Source organism: Eriocheir sinensis, unplaced genomic scaffold (genome assembly GCF_024679095.1).
Source record: "Eriocheir sinensis breed Jianghai 21 unplaced genomic scaffold, ASM2467909v1 Scaffold171, whole genome shotgun sequence".
NCBI lineage: Eukaryota > Metazoa > Arthropoda > Malacostraca > Decapoda > Varunidae > Eriocheir > Eriocheir sinensis.
The window spans coordinates 352,030-368,612 of NW_026111084.1; the positions used below are offsets into that span (position 1 = coordinate 352,030).

General features: G+C 45.4%; 1 protein-coding gene across 1 annotated transcript in view; it reads right to left on the reverse strand.

Annotated features, from left to right (window-relative positions):
• Positions 1–5,265: 5,265 nt before the first annotated feature.
• The window catches only part of LOC126990526 (uncharacterized), a 29,357-nt gene continuing 18,039 nt past the window's right edge, over positions 5,266–16,583 (reverse strand). Inside the window, exons 3-4 of the mRNA XM_050849120.1 lie at positions 13,886–14,040; positions 5,266–7,993 (exon numbers count right to left, since the gene is read on the reverse strand). Coding sequence (XP_050705077.1) covers positions 7,991–7,993; positions 13,886–14,040 — 158 coding nt within the window. The 3' untranslated portion in view covers positions 5,266–7,990. The remainder of the gene's footprint in view (positions 7,994–13,885; positions 14,041–16,583) is intronic.

Consider the following 16,583-nt stretch of genomic DNA (forward strand, 5'->3'; position numbering starts at 1 on the left):
TCAGTACTTGAGCCAACGCTGCCATTGTGAGGGGTAACTAGTGTTTTTTTCATGTTCTACTCATCCCTGTTCTTCCTCTAAGGCACAGCAAGTTCATCGCCTCCCTTCAACTTCTTCCCTCTCCTTTGGGTTTGCTTCCTGCTTCCTCACATCGGTACTTGAGCCAACGCTGCCATTGTGAGGGGTAACTAGTGCTTTTTCATATTCTATCCATCCTTGTTCTTCCTCTAAGGTACGGCCACTTCATCGCCTCCCTTCAACTTCTTCCCTCTCCTTCGGGTTTGTTTCCTATGTTTAATCACATCGGTATTTGAGCCAGAACCGCCATTCGTGAGGCCATTAAGTGCTTCCTCCTGCTTCTCCAGTGAACTTCCTTCCTCTTCCTCCCCAGCCTGAGACACACACACCACACCTCTCCTCTTTGTCCTTGAACCTTCACTGACACCACCATCTGAAGGCCAGTGTGTGTTTCCTCCTGGTATGGTAATGTAGGGTCTACCTTCCCAGTCTGAGACACACACCTCACCTCTCCTCTTTGTCCTTGAACCTTCCCTAACACCACCGTTCTGAAGGCTAGTGTGTGTTTCCTCCTGGTGTGGTAATGTGGGGTCTACCTTCCCAGCCTGAGACACACACCACACCTCTCCTCTTTGTGCTTGAACCTTCACTGACACCACCATCTGAAGGCCAGTGTGTGTTTCCTCCTGGTGTGGTAATGTGGGGTCTACCTTCCCAGCCTGAGACACACACACCACACATTTCTTTTTCTTCTTTTTCCCTGCAGTAGTGTTGGTGTTGGTGTTGTCTGGCAGGGAGCACGGCACGGCTACAATGGTTCCGTCAGCGCACCATTCCTTCAACTTGTACTCCTCCAAATACCTGGAAAGTGCCGAGGTGTGAGAATGTGGTTTAGTGAGGGAAAAGATTACGCCTCCCCCTCTTCCCATTCCAACACTTTTTGTCCCCTCTTATCTCTCTTTCCATTTCCTCTTCCTTCCTCCTTTATTTTCTACTCTTCCTTTTCCTTCGCTTTCCTTTCCATCACTTTTCATCCACTTCTCTCTTTCCTTCCTCCTTCCTTCCTTCTCTCCCTTCCATCCCTTCTCTCTCTCTCTCTCTCTCTCTCTCTCTCTCTCTCTCTCTCTCTCTCTCTCTCTCTCTCTCTCTCTCTCTCTCTCTCTCTCTCCTTTTCCTTCTCTCTCTTCCCCTTCCTCTTCCTTCCTTTCCTTCCCTTCCCTTTCAATCACCCTCTCTCTCTCTCTCGTCCCCTTCCTCCCTTCCCTTTCTTCCTTACTCTCCCCTTACTCCCTTTCCTTTATATACTCTTGGGAGGGAGGGAAGGAATGGGGGGGAATGGAGGTGGCCAAAGTCTCCTATCCCTGTGGCTCTGTCAGTGGCGTCGTGGGGTTGTTGGCGCCCGGGGGCAAAGTCTATTATGGCGCCCCCAAAGGGGTGAAGGGCTCTTTTCATTTGAGTGTACTAATCTTGGCAGGAAATGTTTGCCTTTATTATTTCAGATATATTGTGTTGAAAACAAAGCATTCTAATTTGCATAATAATATTCTGGAATGATAGAACACAAACCGAATTCGCAAACTAAAATAGTTTATTTTATTAATAATAGATATAATTAATTAATTATTAGCCCTCATAAATAAATTCCAAAATGTTGATAAGATAAATAAGATGTAGACTATAGTAAGGCATCACAGCAACCAGTAACTCTTAATAACCAAAGACAAATGGCAAATTAAACAGATATGACTAAAATAGGAGATAAACTTTAGTAAAAACAGGGGCTAAGAAAATCATGAAAATGTACAAATTGTTGCCAGTATAGAAGTTAATATTAGAAAAAAATGTATTTTGTGGTAAAGACTGAATAGTTATAATGCCTGGAAAGAAATCTGATAAGAACAAAGATGAATTAGTTCACTAATTATAAACCTTACTTTTCTTTAGAGAATGTTTTAGCATGTGGCAAATTAATGAACACAAAAAGATTAAAGTGCTGGATGCTTAGGGTCAACAATATGCAAGGAAATAAAACGGTATAAAGCTTTAAAGGGAAAAGGTAATTAGACAGATATTGATAACAGAAAACCAAACCAAAGAAAAGGGTTGACAATGAATTGAAGGATATCAAGTACTGATGCACGACACAATGTATTTATCTTTCTAGCTTTTACAGCTGAAAATTTATCTACCACGTCATCAAAGTTTATTTTGTCTGCGATCTCTTGCTCTACACTTAGTAGACCTAAGGCCGACAACCTTTCTTGCCCCATAGACGTTCAAAGGTACGACAAGATAAGTTTCAATTTACTAAATGATCGCTCACAACTAGCAATTAATACTGCAATGGTCAGCAGTATCTAAGGCCAACCCGAGGGTTTGGGAAAACACTTTCATCCCCATATTGTACAATGAAACAAAGTAATTCCTGTGTGTTAGTGATCAGAACATCATCTCGTGTCTTAAGCAGCATTCTGCAATCTACAATTTCACTGAACAGTTCCAAGTCATCTAAGTCAGTGTCACAGAAACTTGCCACATCAACGCACCTTTCTGTGATGTATGCTTCATTGGTTGTAGATAGCAACTCCTTAATATCCAAAAGAAAGCCAAACTTTGAATCCAAGCTAAGCAATCTGATGAACCGTTCGCCCATTTCATTATGCATTCTGTCAATAGTACCTTTTAGCAGACGTTGCATCTCATTTTCTGCTGAGAGGTCTGCATCATCACCAGTTTCACCAGGCAATTTTTTCTTCACTCCACGTCGTCTGTCAATTCTTACATCCCAAGCATGACAGAGCTCCTTTGCTTTTTTGATAGATGTCTGGCAGATTTCCTGCCGATTAGCAAGGAAATAAACTTGCAACGCCTGGATATCTTGTGCTGCCTCATGGAAATTCATTTTTGGATCCTGCAGTCGCTTCTGGACTCTGTCAATCTTGGTAAGTAAAATGTTCCAGAAACTTAGTGCAGCAAAGAAATCAAATGTCAAAATTCTGCTGCTCAACAGCTGTGTTGCTTCACTTCTGGTATCTGTTGTCTCCTTCAAATCACTTCCGATGGTCTCTAAAAGTTGGACCAAATCCCCCACATTTTCATGTATGGGTCGAACTGCATCAGCTCTAGCACTCCATCCAGCGTGTTTCAGATTCAGCTTTCACAGATATAGGCAAATTCTTCTTCAGTGTCTCCCATCGATAGGTCGACCTTGAAAAGAAAACATACACTGCCTGCACAGTTCCAGAAAATGTGACCATCACCACCTCATGACTAGCGGAATGAACCCCAGCCAAATTTAATGAGTGGTTGTCACAGTTCACATATATTGCTTTAGGGTTCACTGTAACAAGTCTTTGTTGTACTCCTTATTTGTGTCCAGACATGACAGCAGCATAGTCATGACACTGAGAACGAGAGTCTTCAAAAGGCAAGTGATCTTTCTCCAGCTGCTGCATTGTTACATTTACAGTACTTGCTGCATCCTTTTGGTGTACTTGAATAAATCCAAGGAAACTTTCTTTCACACAAACTGTTTTTTCTTCATAGTTTATCTCTACATATCTTATGATCTCTGACATTTGTTCCCTGTGTGCAGCATCTGGAGTTGAATCAAGCATTATACCGTAGTGCTCAGCTCTTCGGATGTCACCCAGTAAAGTGCTTCCAGCAGTAGATGCAATAATCTGGATGAATTCATTTTGGACTTCAGCAGACAAATATGAAGGGGACCTTGGATTTTGACAGACATAGTCCAGATGGTTTTTCATGACAGGATCAAACTCTGCAATTAGTTTTAAAAGGCCTCTGAAATTTCCAATATTATTTTCATCTGTTTCAGTGCAGGTTATATTCTCTCTGTGACCTCTCAGTGCTAAATTTTGTTTGGACAGATATCTAATACAGTGCAGAATTCTCTTGAGGGTTTGTCGCCACTATTCCTTCTCTGTGGCAATGTGCCCTTGAAGCTGTTTGTCAATTAGTCCTTCCTTTTCAACAAGGCGCCTTTCCATTTCTTTCTATCTTGTGAAAGAGTCACGATGTCTCTGACTATTTTCATGTGCAATGATTTTTTCTGGCTTTTTCCAGCTGCTAAAACCTCCCTCTAGCTCTAGGGAAGAACAGTGGCTGGCAGTCTCTGTCGAGGGAAACAGAAACACGAGAAGCAAAACACTGCACTTTTGACAGCTGAATAGACTAACCAAGACCAAAGCACTTCTCCTTTTCCTTTGCCAAGGTGTTTTTGAACCATGCTGTAGTCACTGACCGCTTGTTTTTAACTGCAAACGCCCCGGACATATACTGGAAAAAACTTGAGCCTCTCATTAAAATTTCTGTCTGCAATGCATCTGATATAGTCACTTTCCTAGACATGTCAAATTTGAGAAATCCAACATCTTGATGCTCAATAACGTATAGTATTTTCTTCATTGCCACACCCAATTCGTCCTGTTGGATCACACCTGACGGTACATCCACTTGGGAGGAAACTGAAGATTTTTGCTTGTTTGTCTTAGGAGGAGGAGGAGGAGGAGTGTGTGTGTGTGTGTGTGTGTGTGTGTGTGTGTGTGTGTGTGTGTGTGTGTGTGTGTGTGTGTGTGTGTCTGTGTGTGTGTGTGTGTGTGTGTGTGTGTGTGTGTGTGTGTGTGTGTCTGTGTGTGTGTGTGTGTGTGTGTGTGTGTGTGTGTGTGTGTGTGTGTGTGTGTGTGTGTGTGTGTGTGTGTGTGTGTGTGTGTGTGTGTGTGTGTGTGTGTGTGTGTGTGTGTGTGTGTGTGTGTGTGTGTGTGTGTGTCTGTGTGTGTGTGTGTGTGTGTGTGTGTGTGTGTGTGTGTGTGTGTGTGTGTGTGTGTGTGTGTCTGTGTGTGTGTGTGTGTGTGTGTGTGTGTGTGTGTGTGTGTGTGTGTGTGTGTGTGTGTGTGTGTGTGTGTGTGTCTGTGTGTGTGTGTGTGTGTGTGTGTGTGTGTGTGTGTGTGTGTGTGTGTGTGTGTAAAGAGTTTCACCTTCCTCTGATGTCCAACCTCCCAACATGCCTGTGTGTGTGTGTGTGTGTGTGTGTGTGTGTGTGTGTGTGTGTGTGTGTGTGTGTGTGTGTCTCACTGCAACACACCTCACGTTCTTGGGGTGTGGCCAGTGGTGCACCGCCAGCCCGGAGAGAATCCACTGAGGGCACTGCCACACACCCCTGCACTGCTGCGCCCCTCTCCTGTGGGGTGCACAATCAGGCTCAGCCTCACCACCAGCATGACAAGCTTGTAATGGTGCACAGCATGCTAATTTTTCAAGTCTTATTTTAAGAAAGAAAGGACATCTTCAGTGCCGGCAAATATGATTCATCTCTAAGATAATGATGACAAGAGGAGCGAGGAACTACCAAATACAGTCACACCTTGGTTTACGAGTGCCTTACTTTATGAGCGTTTTGATTTATGAGCAAAAGAAAATCACAATAAATGTCTTGGTTTACGAGCGGTGACTTGGCGTACGAGCATCCTGTTCGTACAAGTCGAGACGTGAGCGTGGGTTCCTGTTGTTCGCAGCAAGACAATAGCGCTCAGAGCGGAAAACAATGGGAATAGGGTCTCAAGCTGGTATCACACTTGGCCTTTTTCCTCCAGCAGTGTTGGTGGTAGGCGCAACAGGCAGCTACAGCTTTAAGCCGTTATCTGGCGTTCAAGAAATACCCCAACACGAGCAAGACTTACCCAAATCTTGAGAAATCCTTGCGTTTCTTGTTCTCGTGTGTCAGATTTTCAAGAAGTCCCCCCAATTCTTGGCAAGAATCGGGGGTGTGGCACAAGCTGCGGCGGGGCTGGCGACACAGGTAAACACACCGCGCCGCACCTCCTTAGGCCAAAGGCGATGACCATTTCCTGAGATTCTTACGGGTAACCCTGCCAGGTGGGGGTGCATACAGATTCACGATGTTACTGTTGTGTTACTGCTGCACCACAGACCATTTGAAAGCACCACTGTAGGTATGAAAACATCATTGTCATCATTAGAAACAAGAAAGTGAAGCGATGCCATCGGTCGGTATTTTGTTGAGAAAAGGACGTCTTGAAAAAGTCCGTCTCGTGCAGTGACGCAAAGTAGCTAGAGAAAGGTTCCTAATGAACTGGAGATCTCATAACTGTGACTAAACCAATGCGTGTTGTCCTTGATGAGTGACAAAATGAGAAAATGTGTTGGTTCATCTAGTTATATGGACAAGAAGGAGCGCTCTGGTGGATCACAGGGGGGATGGAAAACAGTCTCAAGGAAGGGGGGTAGTTCTTGATTACCAGATGACGTGCGTCACACACGACCAAGATCGGCTGCCCATATCCACAACGTAAACAAACCAGTCGCCCTGTATTCACATCTTCTTCTTTGGACCTGTAACATTTTGTATCGCTTCTTAGGTCCTCCTCCTCTCGGTCCACTCTTCACGGCATCGTTTGCAAAAGTAAGAGCTGTTGTGGCTTGTGCTGCTGCCACTCAAACTATAAGCTTGTCGCTATAGTTTATTGGAAGGAAGAAGCCGTTGTGGGTACGATCATGGCTTCAGAGACGGGAGGACAGGAGTATTTACCCAAACCAACAACTCACTCCCGGTTGACCGTACAGGCAACCACGGTTGCTTCTTGCTCCAAGGGCTGGAGGAAAACGCCCAGTGTGACACCGCCTTAGTCCACTTTGCACACTCTCAAGGGTAGCACCGCGCTCCTGTCCGCGTACGTTTGTGCTCCAGTGTGCGATCTTTGTGTTTTCAGCACTGTATTATTTATATATTATGCTATATTATTATACTATATTATAAAAAAAATATTGATTATCATTCCTAGTTGTTTGTAGAATTATCTTCATTCTGTGTAAAATAACATGTAAAATGATTTTCATGTTAATATTTTTTGGGATATGGGACACCTTAATGGGATTCACATTAGTTTCAATGGGAAATTTGTTTTGGCTTACAAGTGTTTTGATTTGCGAGCAAAATTCCAGAACGAATTAGACTCATAAACCAAGGCATGACTGTAGAGGCAAAAGGTATTGTTTACTGCACTGGAAGTTGTTTTTAGAAATGATAGGAATGTTTGTACTATAAAAAATGATCCGTGGGTTTATCATGCAGATTAACTCAGATGGCGGCAGTATTAGAAGAAAAGCTCCCCAAAATGAATGGTCTATATATAGTCACTGCCGACCTTAGGACCGCAGCACAAGTATAGTTACACCACATAAGGGGTGTTTTAACTATTGTTTATATATAGATTCAATCGCAATCTGGAAGTGTTGTTTTATTTCTGCCTCACAAAACTGACTGGCTGAATACTGAACAGAAAGTCTAATGTGATCTTCACACCAATGCAATTTTTATGGCATCTTCTTTGTTCCTGTAGCCGTCTGAAGGTTAAGCTGATTTTGTAACACAGGCTCACTAAATGGAAGGCTTGCTGCTTACACTGTCACCCGAGTGTGTCTCCCAGATGACGTGCTGGCAGCAGGCAACCCACACTGCCACCAGGATAGAACACACAGTAATGGATTTAAATTAGAAAAGTATAGAATTAGGAGGGAAATAGGCAGGCCTTGGTTTAGTAATAGGGTGATGGAGGAATGGAATAGACTCAGCAATCACATACTAGTGAGTGCAGGGATGACAGCTTGTTTTATGAGTAGACTTGATAGCTACATGGACGAGGATGACAGGTGGCAGTGGGGGGAATCTGGAGCTGCCCTGTGTAGGCCATTCAGCCTCTTGCAGTCTCCCTATGTTCTTATGCTCTTATGTTCTTCTTATAAATGTCACACAAAATCTACAGGGCGTGGCTACCTGTTATTCAGTGCCCTGTTATTCATCGCTTCACTCTCTCATCGGCAGTTGTTTGTGGAAGAAGAAGAAGTCCCCGTTCTTTCAGCGCTGTCTGCTTGCTCTTCATAATTCTATCATAACAGCCGGCCAGCCAGAGGTAGGCACCAACACACCACTTGGTCACTGGAGAACATGGAAACAGTTAGGAGCAGAAGTGTGGGTGAGAAAAAGTGTGGGGCGGAGCCAGAGTGGGGAAGGGGCAACATGGGGCGAGGCCAGTTTGGGGCAGGGCCAGTGTGGGGAGGGGCCAGGGTGGGATAGGGCCAGAGTGGGGTGAGCAGCATGCACTATGGGTCAGGTTCTTGTCCTCATCAATCCCTTGCTTCAACATTCCCACATTACTTTGACCATAGCACTATATGCTCAATTTTCCTTGTTTCTGCATGTCAGTAAATGTATATCTAGTAATCAGTGCTTCTCTTCCCTCCCAACAGTTCACACCCAGTAAATACCATTGAAATAACATTAAAATAGCCTTGATTTACCATGATATCCATTTAGCATCAATTCCTTTGGTATGTGCTCTCTTATTCTGTGGCTCTGGGTGCAAGATGTTGTCCTTAACCCGTCCGCTGCGATTGACACGGATTTGGCCTTCCCCGGTAGCCTGGTAACATATAGTCCCAGGTCTTTCTCTGGCTCTGTGGTGGATAGTGGGGTATTTCCCATGCGGTATTGGTGTGCTGCATATCCCTTCCCAAGGTGCAGGACTTTACAACATTTTTCATCACTGAATTGTAGCAGCCACTTTTTGTTCCATTCCTGTAGCTTGGTGAGGTCTTCTGGTAGGAAGTTCATAGTCAAGGGGTTAAAACTGGTCTGCCAGATTGGAACACAGCAATTCCCCAACAGCTGTACAATTAGATGGTCTTGAGACTGGGCTTCACTCTCCCTCACCCCCCACACAAATTCTTCCCGTCCTCCCTCCCTCTGTCCCTTTTTCCCTGACCCTCACTCTCTCCCCTGTACTGTAGCCTCCATTTTGTGTATATCATTTTAAAAACCTCCTTATAATGTTGAACTTAAATCTTGCGTTGCTCTTTAGGTAACAGCCTGTGATGAGGGTGGTCACACACTCCTACTCTGCGGCTTTGGTGCTGGCCTGCTCCAGCCACTGACTGACTAACCAACAAGGAGGCTTTTCTGTTCTCTCCATCTCGACAGCCGTTCATTTTCACACCACAATTTAATTCTTAGGAGTGGGTTTTCTGCTCCTCATCTCCTCTACCTTGACAGTTGTTCATTTTGATTTAGCACACAACCCATTTTTCCCTTTTTTTACGTCTTGACCTATAACACCGGTGGGCTTTTTTGGGGGGGCGTGGTGCAGGCAAGTGTTTATAGTGGCGCCATCTGTTCTTGGCTCATGCTGCCCCCCGGAGCTCATACTTGACTCACTTGGACAGTTCCTCTAGAGTCCGGGTTGATGGGTGGTCTTCAGGACAACATGTGGGTAGGCGTAGGCCACTCGGCGGTGACTGGAAAATCCCAGGTGGTAGAAGCGGATTCGAGCCCGCATCGTCCACGCTAAGCACTCAGCCACCGCCAGTTCCTTTGGGAGGCATCATGTGTTAGGGGCACGGCCTCCTGTACCTGATCCTTGTGGGTGTTTTTCATGTTCATGGTACAGAAGAAGCCTTGTCAAACTATCACTAGGCTCATAACACTACCCATGGAAGTACCCACAACAACCTCTATGATAGTCTTGTCAGTCTATCACAAGGCTCATAACACTACCCATGGAAGTACAAACACAACAACCTCTACCAAAGCCTTGTCACACTATTACTGGGCTCATAACACTACCCATGGAAGTACAAACACAACAACCTCTACCAGAGCCAAAGCTATTACTGGGCTCATAACACCACCCATGGAAATACCCACAGACACAACCCAGGACTCTCACCGCATCACAGCCGTCAAAGACTCAAAGTAGGAGAGTCTCGGGGATTCTGTCCGGCCTGCTCCTTTTGGCTGCTGCGTGTGTGGGGTCAGTGATGCCTTGAGGGGCGAGCGGCAGGTTAGTCAGGAGGCGGAGGGGATGATGGAGGGGCTGGCCACCACCACCACCACCACCACCACCACTGCCATCCTTGGTCAGTCTGTGCTCCTGGTCACCCTGGTACTCCACACTCCTGTTGAAAAGGTGGACTGAAATCAACACTGTACTGACTGGCCTTGTTCTGCTGATCAAGCTACACTGTGCAGGAATAGTGGTGCTCATACTGTCCTGTCTACATGTCTCCTCTGCTCCAATTTATCCTTAACTCCTTGACTGCGAATTCCTACAAGAAGACATCACCAAGCTACAGGAGTGGAGCAAAATGTGGCTGCTACAATGCAATGAAGAAAAATGTAAAGTCCTGCACCTTGGGAGGGGATATCCAGCACACCAATATACCACATGGGAGACACTCCACTATCCACCACAGAGGCAAAGAAAGTCTTGGGAGTATATGTTACCAGGCTACCAGTGAAGGCGACATCTGTGCCAATCTCAGTGGACAGGCTACATTTATGGGTGTTTGTTTAGGCAAAATCCGTGCCAATCTCAGTGGACGGGCTACATTTGTGGGTGTTTGTTAAGGCAAAATCCGTGCCAATCTCAGTGGACAGGCTACATTTGTGGGTGTTTGTTAAGGCAAAATCCGTGCCAATCTCAGTGGACGGGATACATTTGTGGGTGTTTGTTAAGGCAAAATCCGTGCCAATCTCAGCGGACGGGTTACATTTGTGGGTGTTTGTTAAGGCAAAATCCGTGCCAATCTCAGCGGACGGGTTACATTTGTGGGTGTTTATTAAGGCAAAATCCGTGCCAATCTCAGCGGATGGATTACATTTGTGGGTGTTTGTTAAGTCTTGTGTTTCTGCAAGCACCACTTCAGTCATAAAAAAAATATGTAATCCTTCAACAGAACACATCACTGTTTGTAGGCTTGACCACTCATGAGAGCAAATGTAACTGAAAAAAAGTAGTGTGTCTCACCAATAGCATTTAATTGGTGTCTGAAAAATGGCATTATTTAAGTGATCTTGAAATACATACCCATATAAGGGGCTGATTGCTGCCTCCATCCCAGAAACTTCACCCAGTTTTCCCATTTACAACTTTCCTAGCACCAGATTTGTTTTGCTGAAATAATAGACTTTTGACTGATTTGTCATGAGTAATATAAAACACCTTAGCCCCTTGACTATGGATTTCCTACCAGAAGACATCACCAAGCTACGGGAATGGGACAAAAAGTGGCTGCTACAATTCAATATGAAGAAAATGTAAAGTCCTGCACCTTGGGAGGGGATATCCAGCACACCAATACCACATGGGAAACACTCCACTATCCACCACAGAGGCAGAGAAAGACCTGGGACTATATGTTACCAGGCTACCAGTGAAGGGATATCCAGCACATCAATACCACATGGGAAACACTCCACTATCCACCACAGAGGCAGAGAAAGACCTGGGACTATATGTTACCAGGCTACCAGTGAAGGGATATCCAGCACACCAATACCACATGAGAAACACTCCACTATCCACCACAGAGGCAGAGAAAGACCTGGGACTATATGTTACCAGGCTACCAGTGAAGGGATATCCAGCACACCAATACCACATGAGAAACACTCCACTATCCACCACAGAGGCAGAGAAAGACCTGGGACTATATGTTACCAGGCTACCAGTGAAGGCCAAATCCATGACCATCACAGCGGACGGGTTAAGCTAAACTTGATAAACTGAGATTTGGAGACAGGACCCCATGTGTATCATGTATATCACAACTAAGTAAATACAACTAGGTATGTACACCATTTAAAACCACAGAGCAGAGAACACCTGAGCCCGGCGACATCATTCTTTTCTTTTGTGAGTGTTTCTCGCGGCAGAATAAGTGAGCATTTACACCTCTAACTTTCTGGTAATCATCGATGAGTCACTGTTGAGGAAAAAGTTAATGGATAAACATAATCCAGCGGAGAGGGAGAGAGGGAAGTGGAGAGGGAGAGAGGGAAGTGGAGAGGGAGAGAGGTGAGGGAGAGAAAAGAAAGTGGGGAGAGAGAGGGAAGTGGGGAGGGAGAGAGGGAGGAGAGAGGAAGTGGGGAGGGAGAGAGGGAGATGGGGAAGGAAAGAAGGAAGTGGGGAGATAAAATGGAAAGTAGGGAGGGAGGGAGTGAAGTGGGGAGGGAGAGAGGGAGGAAGGGAGGGAGAGAGAGGGAAGTGGGGAGGGAGAGAGGGAACTGGGCAGGGAGAGAGGGAAGAGGGGAGGGAGAGAGAGGGAACTGGGCAGGGAGTGTGAGAGAGAGAGCTTGGGCAGTAGTAGTAGTAGTAGTAGTAGTAGTATAGTGAATCCATGAGGAACTGGTGGATTGGGGGGTTTCTGCGGGGGTCTCTCCTCCCGTACCACGCTGCCACATCTCTTGTCTCCAATTGTGGGATTAGAGTCAAGGTGTTAAGTGGACCACCATTACCCTCCCTTCATTTCCTCCTCCTCCTCCTCCTCTCTCTCTCTCTCTCTCTCCTCTCCTCTTCTCTTCTCTTCTCTCTCTCTCCTCTCCTCTTTTCTTTTCTTTTCTTTTCTTTTCTTTTCTTTTCTTTTCTTTTCTTTTCTTTTCTTTTCTTTTCTTTTCTTTTCTTTTCTTTTCTTCTCTTCTCTTCTCTTCTCTTCTCTTCTCTTCTCTTCTCTTCTCTTCTCTTCTCTTCTCTTCTCTCTCTCTCTCTCTCTCTCTCTCTCTCTCTCTCTCTCTCTCTCTCTTCTTCGGGGACGAGAATACAGGCTGTTTGTCGTGCACTCATGATCCAGTTTGGCGCAGACTCTTTCAACAGTTCTTTCACTAATATTAGTGGCTCTTGCTGTTCTTGCAGTTACTCTTGTGAGTGGTATGATAAATCCTGTTGTTTTTTCGTCTAAAAAGTACTTGTTTACATTGTAAATGAGTTCTTTCTCGCGGCTGTGCAGCCAAGGACGTGGAGAGGCAGGGAGAGGGAGGGAGGGGAGAGGCGGGAGCGGGCCACCCATGGGCCCACCAGCTGACCCTTCCATGACCTTGAGAGAAGTGACCTGGGCTCTGGATGTGTAGAATGACAACGTTGGAATACAACCCTGTCAAGCGTCGTGGTATTTATACAAAATATTTGTTATTATCTTAAAAACGAAACAATCAACGCTATATGACCTTATTGGATTATCCAATTATTCAATTAAATTCATTTAAAGGTAGTAAATAGCTGGCATATGAGAGGAAGCGAGAAGTGTTGAGAGTGTGTGGCAAGGTGCGGGGCGGGGCTGACCCACACCTCTCACCCCCCATCTGCCAGTTCCTCCTGGATTGACTATAGTAGTAGAAAGTAGTATCGAAGAGTGGAGGTTGGGTAGGGAGTGTGGGGGGCAGCAGGAGCAGGAAAGGGGATGACATAGGAAGGGGTTGGGTTTTAAATAACAACTCTACAGCATGTCACAATCCACTGCCTCCAGAACAACAAGCCAAGCCACCAAAACTCTGTGCACCACACCACTAAAGTTATGATTTCGTTGTGGTCTAGGAAGTCCTCAGAAGTTAGCATGCCTCTACTACACACACACACACACACACACACACTCACACACACACACACACAGCCTTAGTGATGGAACACGGGCGGCTTGTGCTGGACTGAACTCTAGTGGTGAAGTATAGAGGGTTGTATTGAAGGTAAGGCATCATGACATATTCTAAATCTTATTGTAGAGCGACATCACTCCAGCAATGTTATCACTTCCATCCCATAGCTTGTCCAAATCTACTTCCCTTCCTCTCCCTCTCTCTCAGCCATCCCATCTACTACTACTACTTTTTTTTTTACAATAAAGGAAACAGCTTAGGGGCAAAAGAAAGAAAACAATAATGAAAAAAAAGCCAACCAATCACTGCTCCTATAAAAAAGTTGAGGAGTGGCCAAAATAAATCAATTTACTATTACTACTACTACTACTACTACTACTACTAATAATAATACACAGCACTCACCCGTCCAGTCTTGAGGTGAGCTGCTTGGCCAGGAAGGGAGTGTGTGGATGGGGCAGCCGTGGCCACCCTCGCTGTGCTGGCCTCTGCCCTGCCTGACGATGGCCTGCCCTGTATGCTGGGACCATGGCCATCCTTGTGCCTCAGCCCCACACACCCTGAGGAGAGGAGGGCAGTGTGTGAGGGGGAGTTGCTCACAAAGAGACTGCTGGGGGAGTGGACCGGGCCTGACTCTTGGCTGTGTGAAGGGTACAGGCAGGAGGAGAGGGAGGGAGTTAGGGAGAGAGGTGGGGAGGGAGAGAGAGAGAGAGAGAGCGAGAGAGAGAGAGAGAGAGAGAGAGAGAGAGAGAGAGAGAGAGAGAGAGAGAGAGAGAGAGAGTTGACAATGTAATTTTTTTGTTTGTTTTAACAATAAAGGAAGGAGATCAACGACAACAAAAAGAAAGTGTATAAAAAGCCCACTAATCGCTGTTCCTATAAAAGAGAGAAGTACAGACACAGGTTTCTGAGGCTACTGACAGCAATCTCTACTCTGTTCCCTCCTACTATCTCTATCCTAAATTTCAATCCAAAGCTGGATGTTGCGCCTACGTGCGCAACGACATCACTTGCTCTCGTGCCCACGACCTTGACTCTTCTGAATTTTCCACCATCTGGTTAAGACTTCACTGTCATTCTATTACTAAATACATCTGTGCTGTTTATCTCTCACCTAACTCTACCAACTATGTAAAATTCTTTGACTATTTGAATTCTAAAGTGGAGCACATCTTGACCCACTCTCCCTTCGCTGAAATCTCCATCCTAGGATATTTCAATGTTCACCACCAGCTTTGGCTTTCATCCTCTTTCACTGACCATCCTGGTGAACAAGCCTACAACTTTGCTATCATCAACGACCTAGAGCAGTTGGTCCAGCACCCTACACGTATTCCCGACCGTCTTGGAGATCGGCCCAACATTCTAGACCTCTTCCTTACCTCAAACCCTTCTGCTTATTCTGTCAAACTGTTCTCTCCGTTGGGCTCCTCCGATCACAATCTTATTTCTGCATCCTGTCCTATCGCTCCTGTACACCCTCTGGACCCACCGAAGAGGCGATGCTTCTGGCATTTTGCTTCAGCTCGGTGGAACGACCTGAGGATGTACTTTTCCGATTTCCCGTGGAATGATTATTGCTTCCAGGATAGAGACCCCTCTGTGTGTGCTCAGCGCATCACAGAGGTGATTGTCTCTGGAATGGAGGCATACATTCCTCGTTCTTTCTCTACTCCTCACGCTAAAAAGCCTTGGTTTAATCATGCTTGTTCTCGTGCTGTCAATGATAGAGAGGTAGCTCACAAAAGGTACCAGAGCCTTCAAACTAATGCTAATTATGAACTTTACATTTCTGCCCGAAATCGTGCCAAATCTATTCTCCGACTAACCAAAAATTCTTTCATTAATAGAAAATGTCAAAACCTTGCTTTCTCTAACTCTTCCCGTGACTTCTGGCATCTAGCCAAAAACATCTCCTCCAACTTCACTTCTTCATCTTTCCCTCCACTCCTCAGTCCTGACGGCAACACTGCCGTCTCATCTATCTCTAAGGCTGAACTCTTCTCTCAGACTTTTTCTAAAAACTCCACTCTGGACGATTCTGGGCATATTCCTCCTACTCATCCCCCCTCTGACTCCTTTATGCCTGTTATAAAGATTCTTCAAAATGATGTTTTTTATGCCCTCTCTGGCCTCAATCCTCAGAAGGCTTATGGACCTGATGGAGTGCCTCCTATTGTCCTTAAAAACTGTGCCTCCGTGCTATCACCCTGCCTGGTCAAACTCTTTCGCCTCTGCCTGTCAACATCTACCTTTCCTTCTTGCTGGAAGTATGCCTTCATACAGCCTGTACCTAAGAAGGGTGACCGCTCCAATCCCTCAAACTACCGTCCTATTGCTTTACTTTCTTGTGTATCTAAAGCTTTTGAATCAATCCTTAACCGGAAGATTCAAAAGCACCTTTCTACTTCTGACCTTCTATCTGATCGCCAGTATGGGTTCCGCAAGGGGCGTTCTACTGGTGATCTCCTAGCCTTCTTAACTGACTCTTGGGCATCCTCTCTTACCCGTTTCGGTGAAACTTTTGCTATTGCGCTGAACATATCAAAAGCTTTTGATAGGGTCTGGCACAAATCTTTGCTTTCTAAACTACCCTCCTACGGTTTCTATCCTTCTCTCTGTACCTTTATCTCCAGTTTCCTTTCTGACCGTTCTATTTCTGCCGTGGTAGACGGTCACTGTTCTTCCCCTAAATCTATTAACAGTGGTGTCCCACAGGGTTCTGTCCTATCTCCCACTCTTTTTCTGTTGTTCATTGATGATCTTCTTTCCAAAACGAACTGTCCTATCCATTCCTACGCCGATGATTCCACTCTGCATTATTCAACTTCTTTTAATAGAAGACCCACCCTTCAGGAACTTAACGACTCAAGGCTGGAGGCTGCAGAACGCTTAGCCTCAGCCCTTACTAATATTTCCGATTGGGGCAAGAAGAACCTGGTGTCCTTCAACGCCTCAAAAACACAGTTTCTCCACCTATCCACTCGACACAATCTTCCAAACAACTATCCCCTATTCTTTGACAACACCCAGCTATCACCTTCCTCAACACTAAACATCCTCGGTCTATCCTTAACTCAAAATTTTAACTGGAAACTTCATA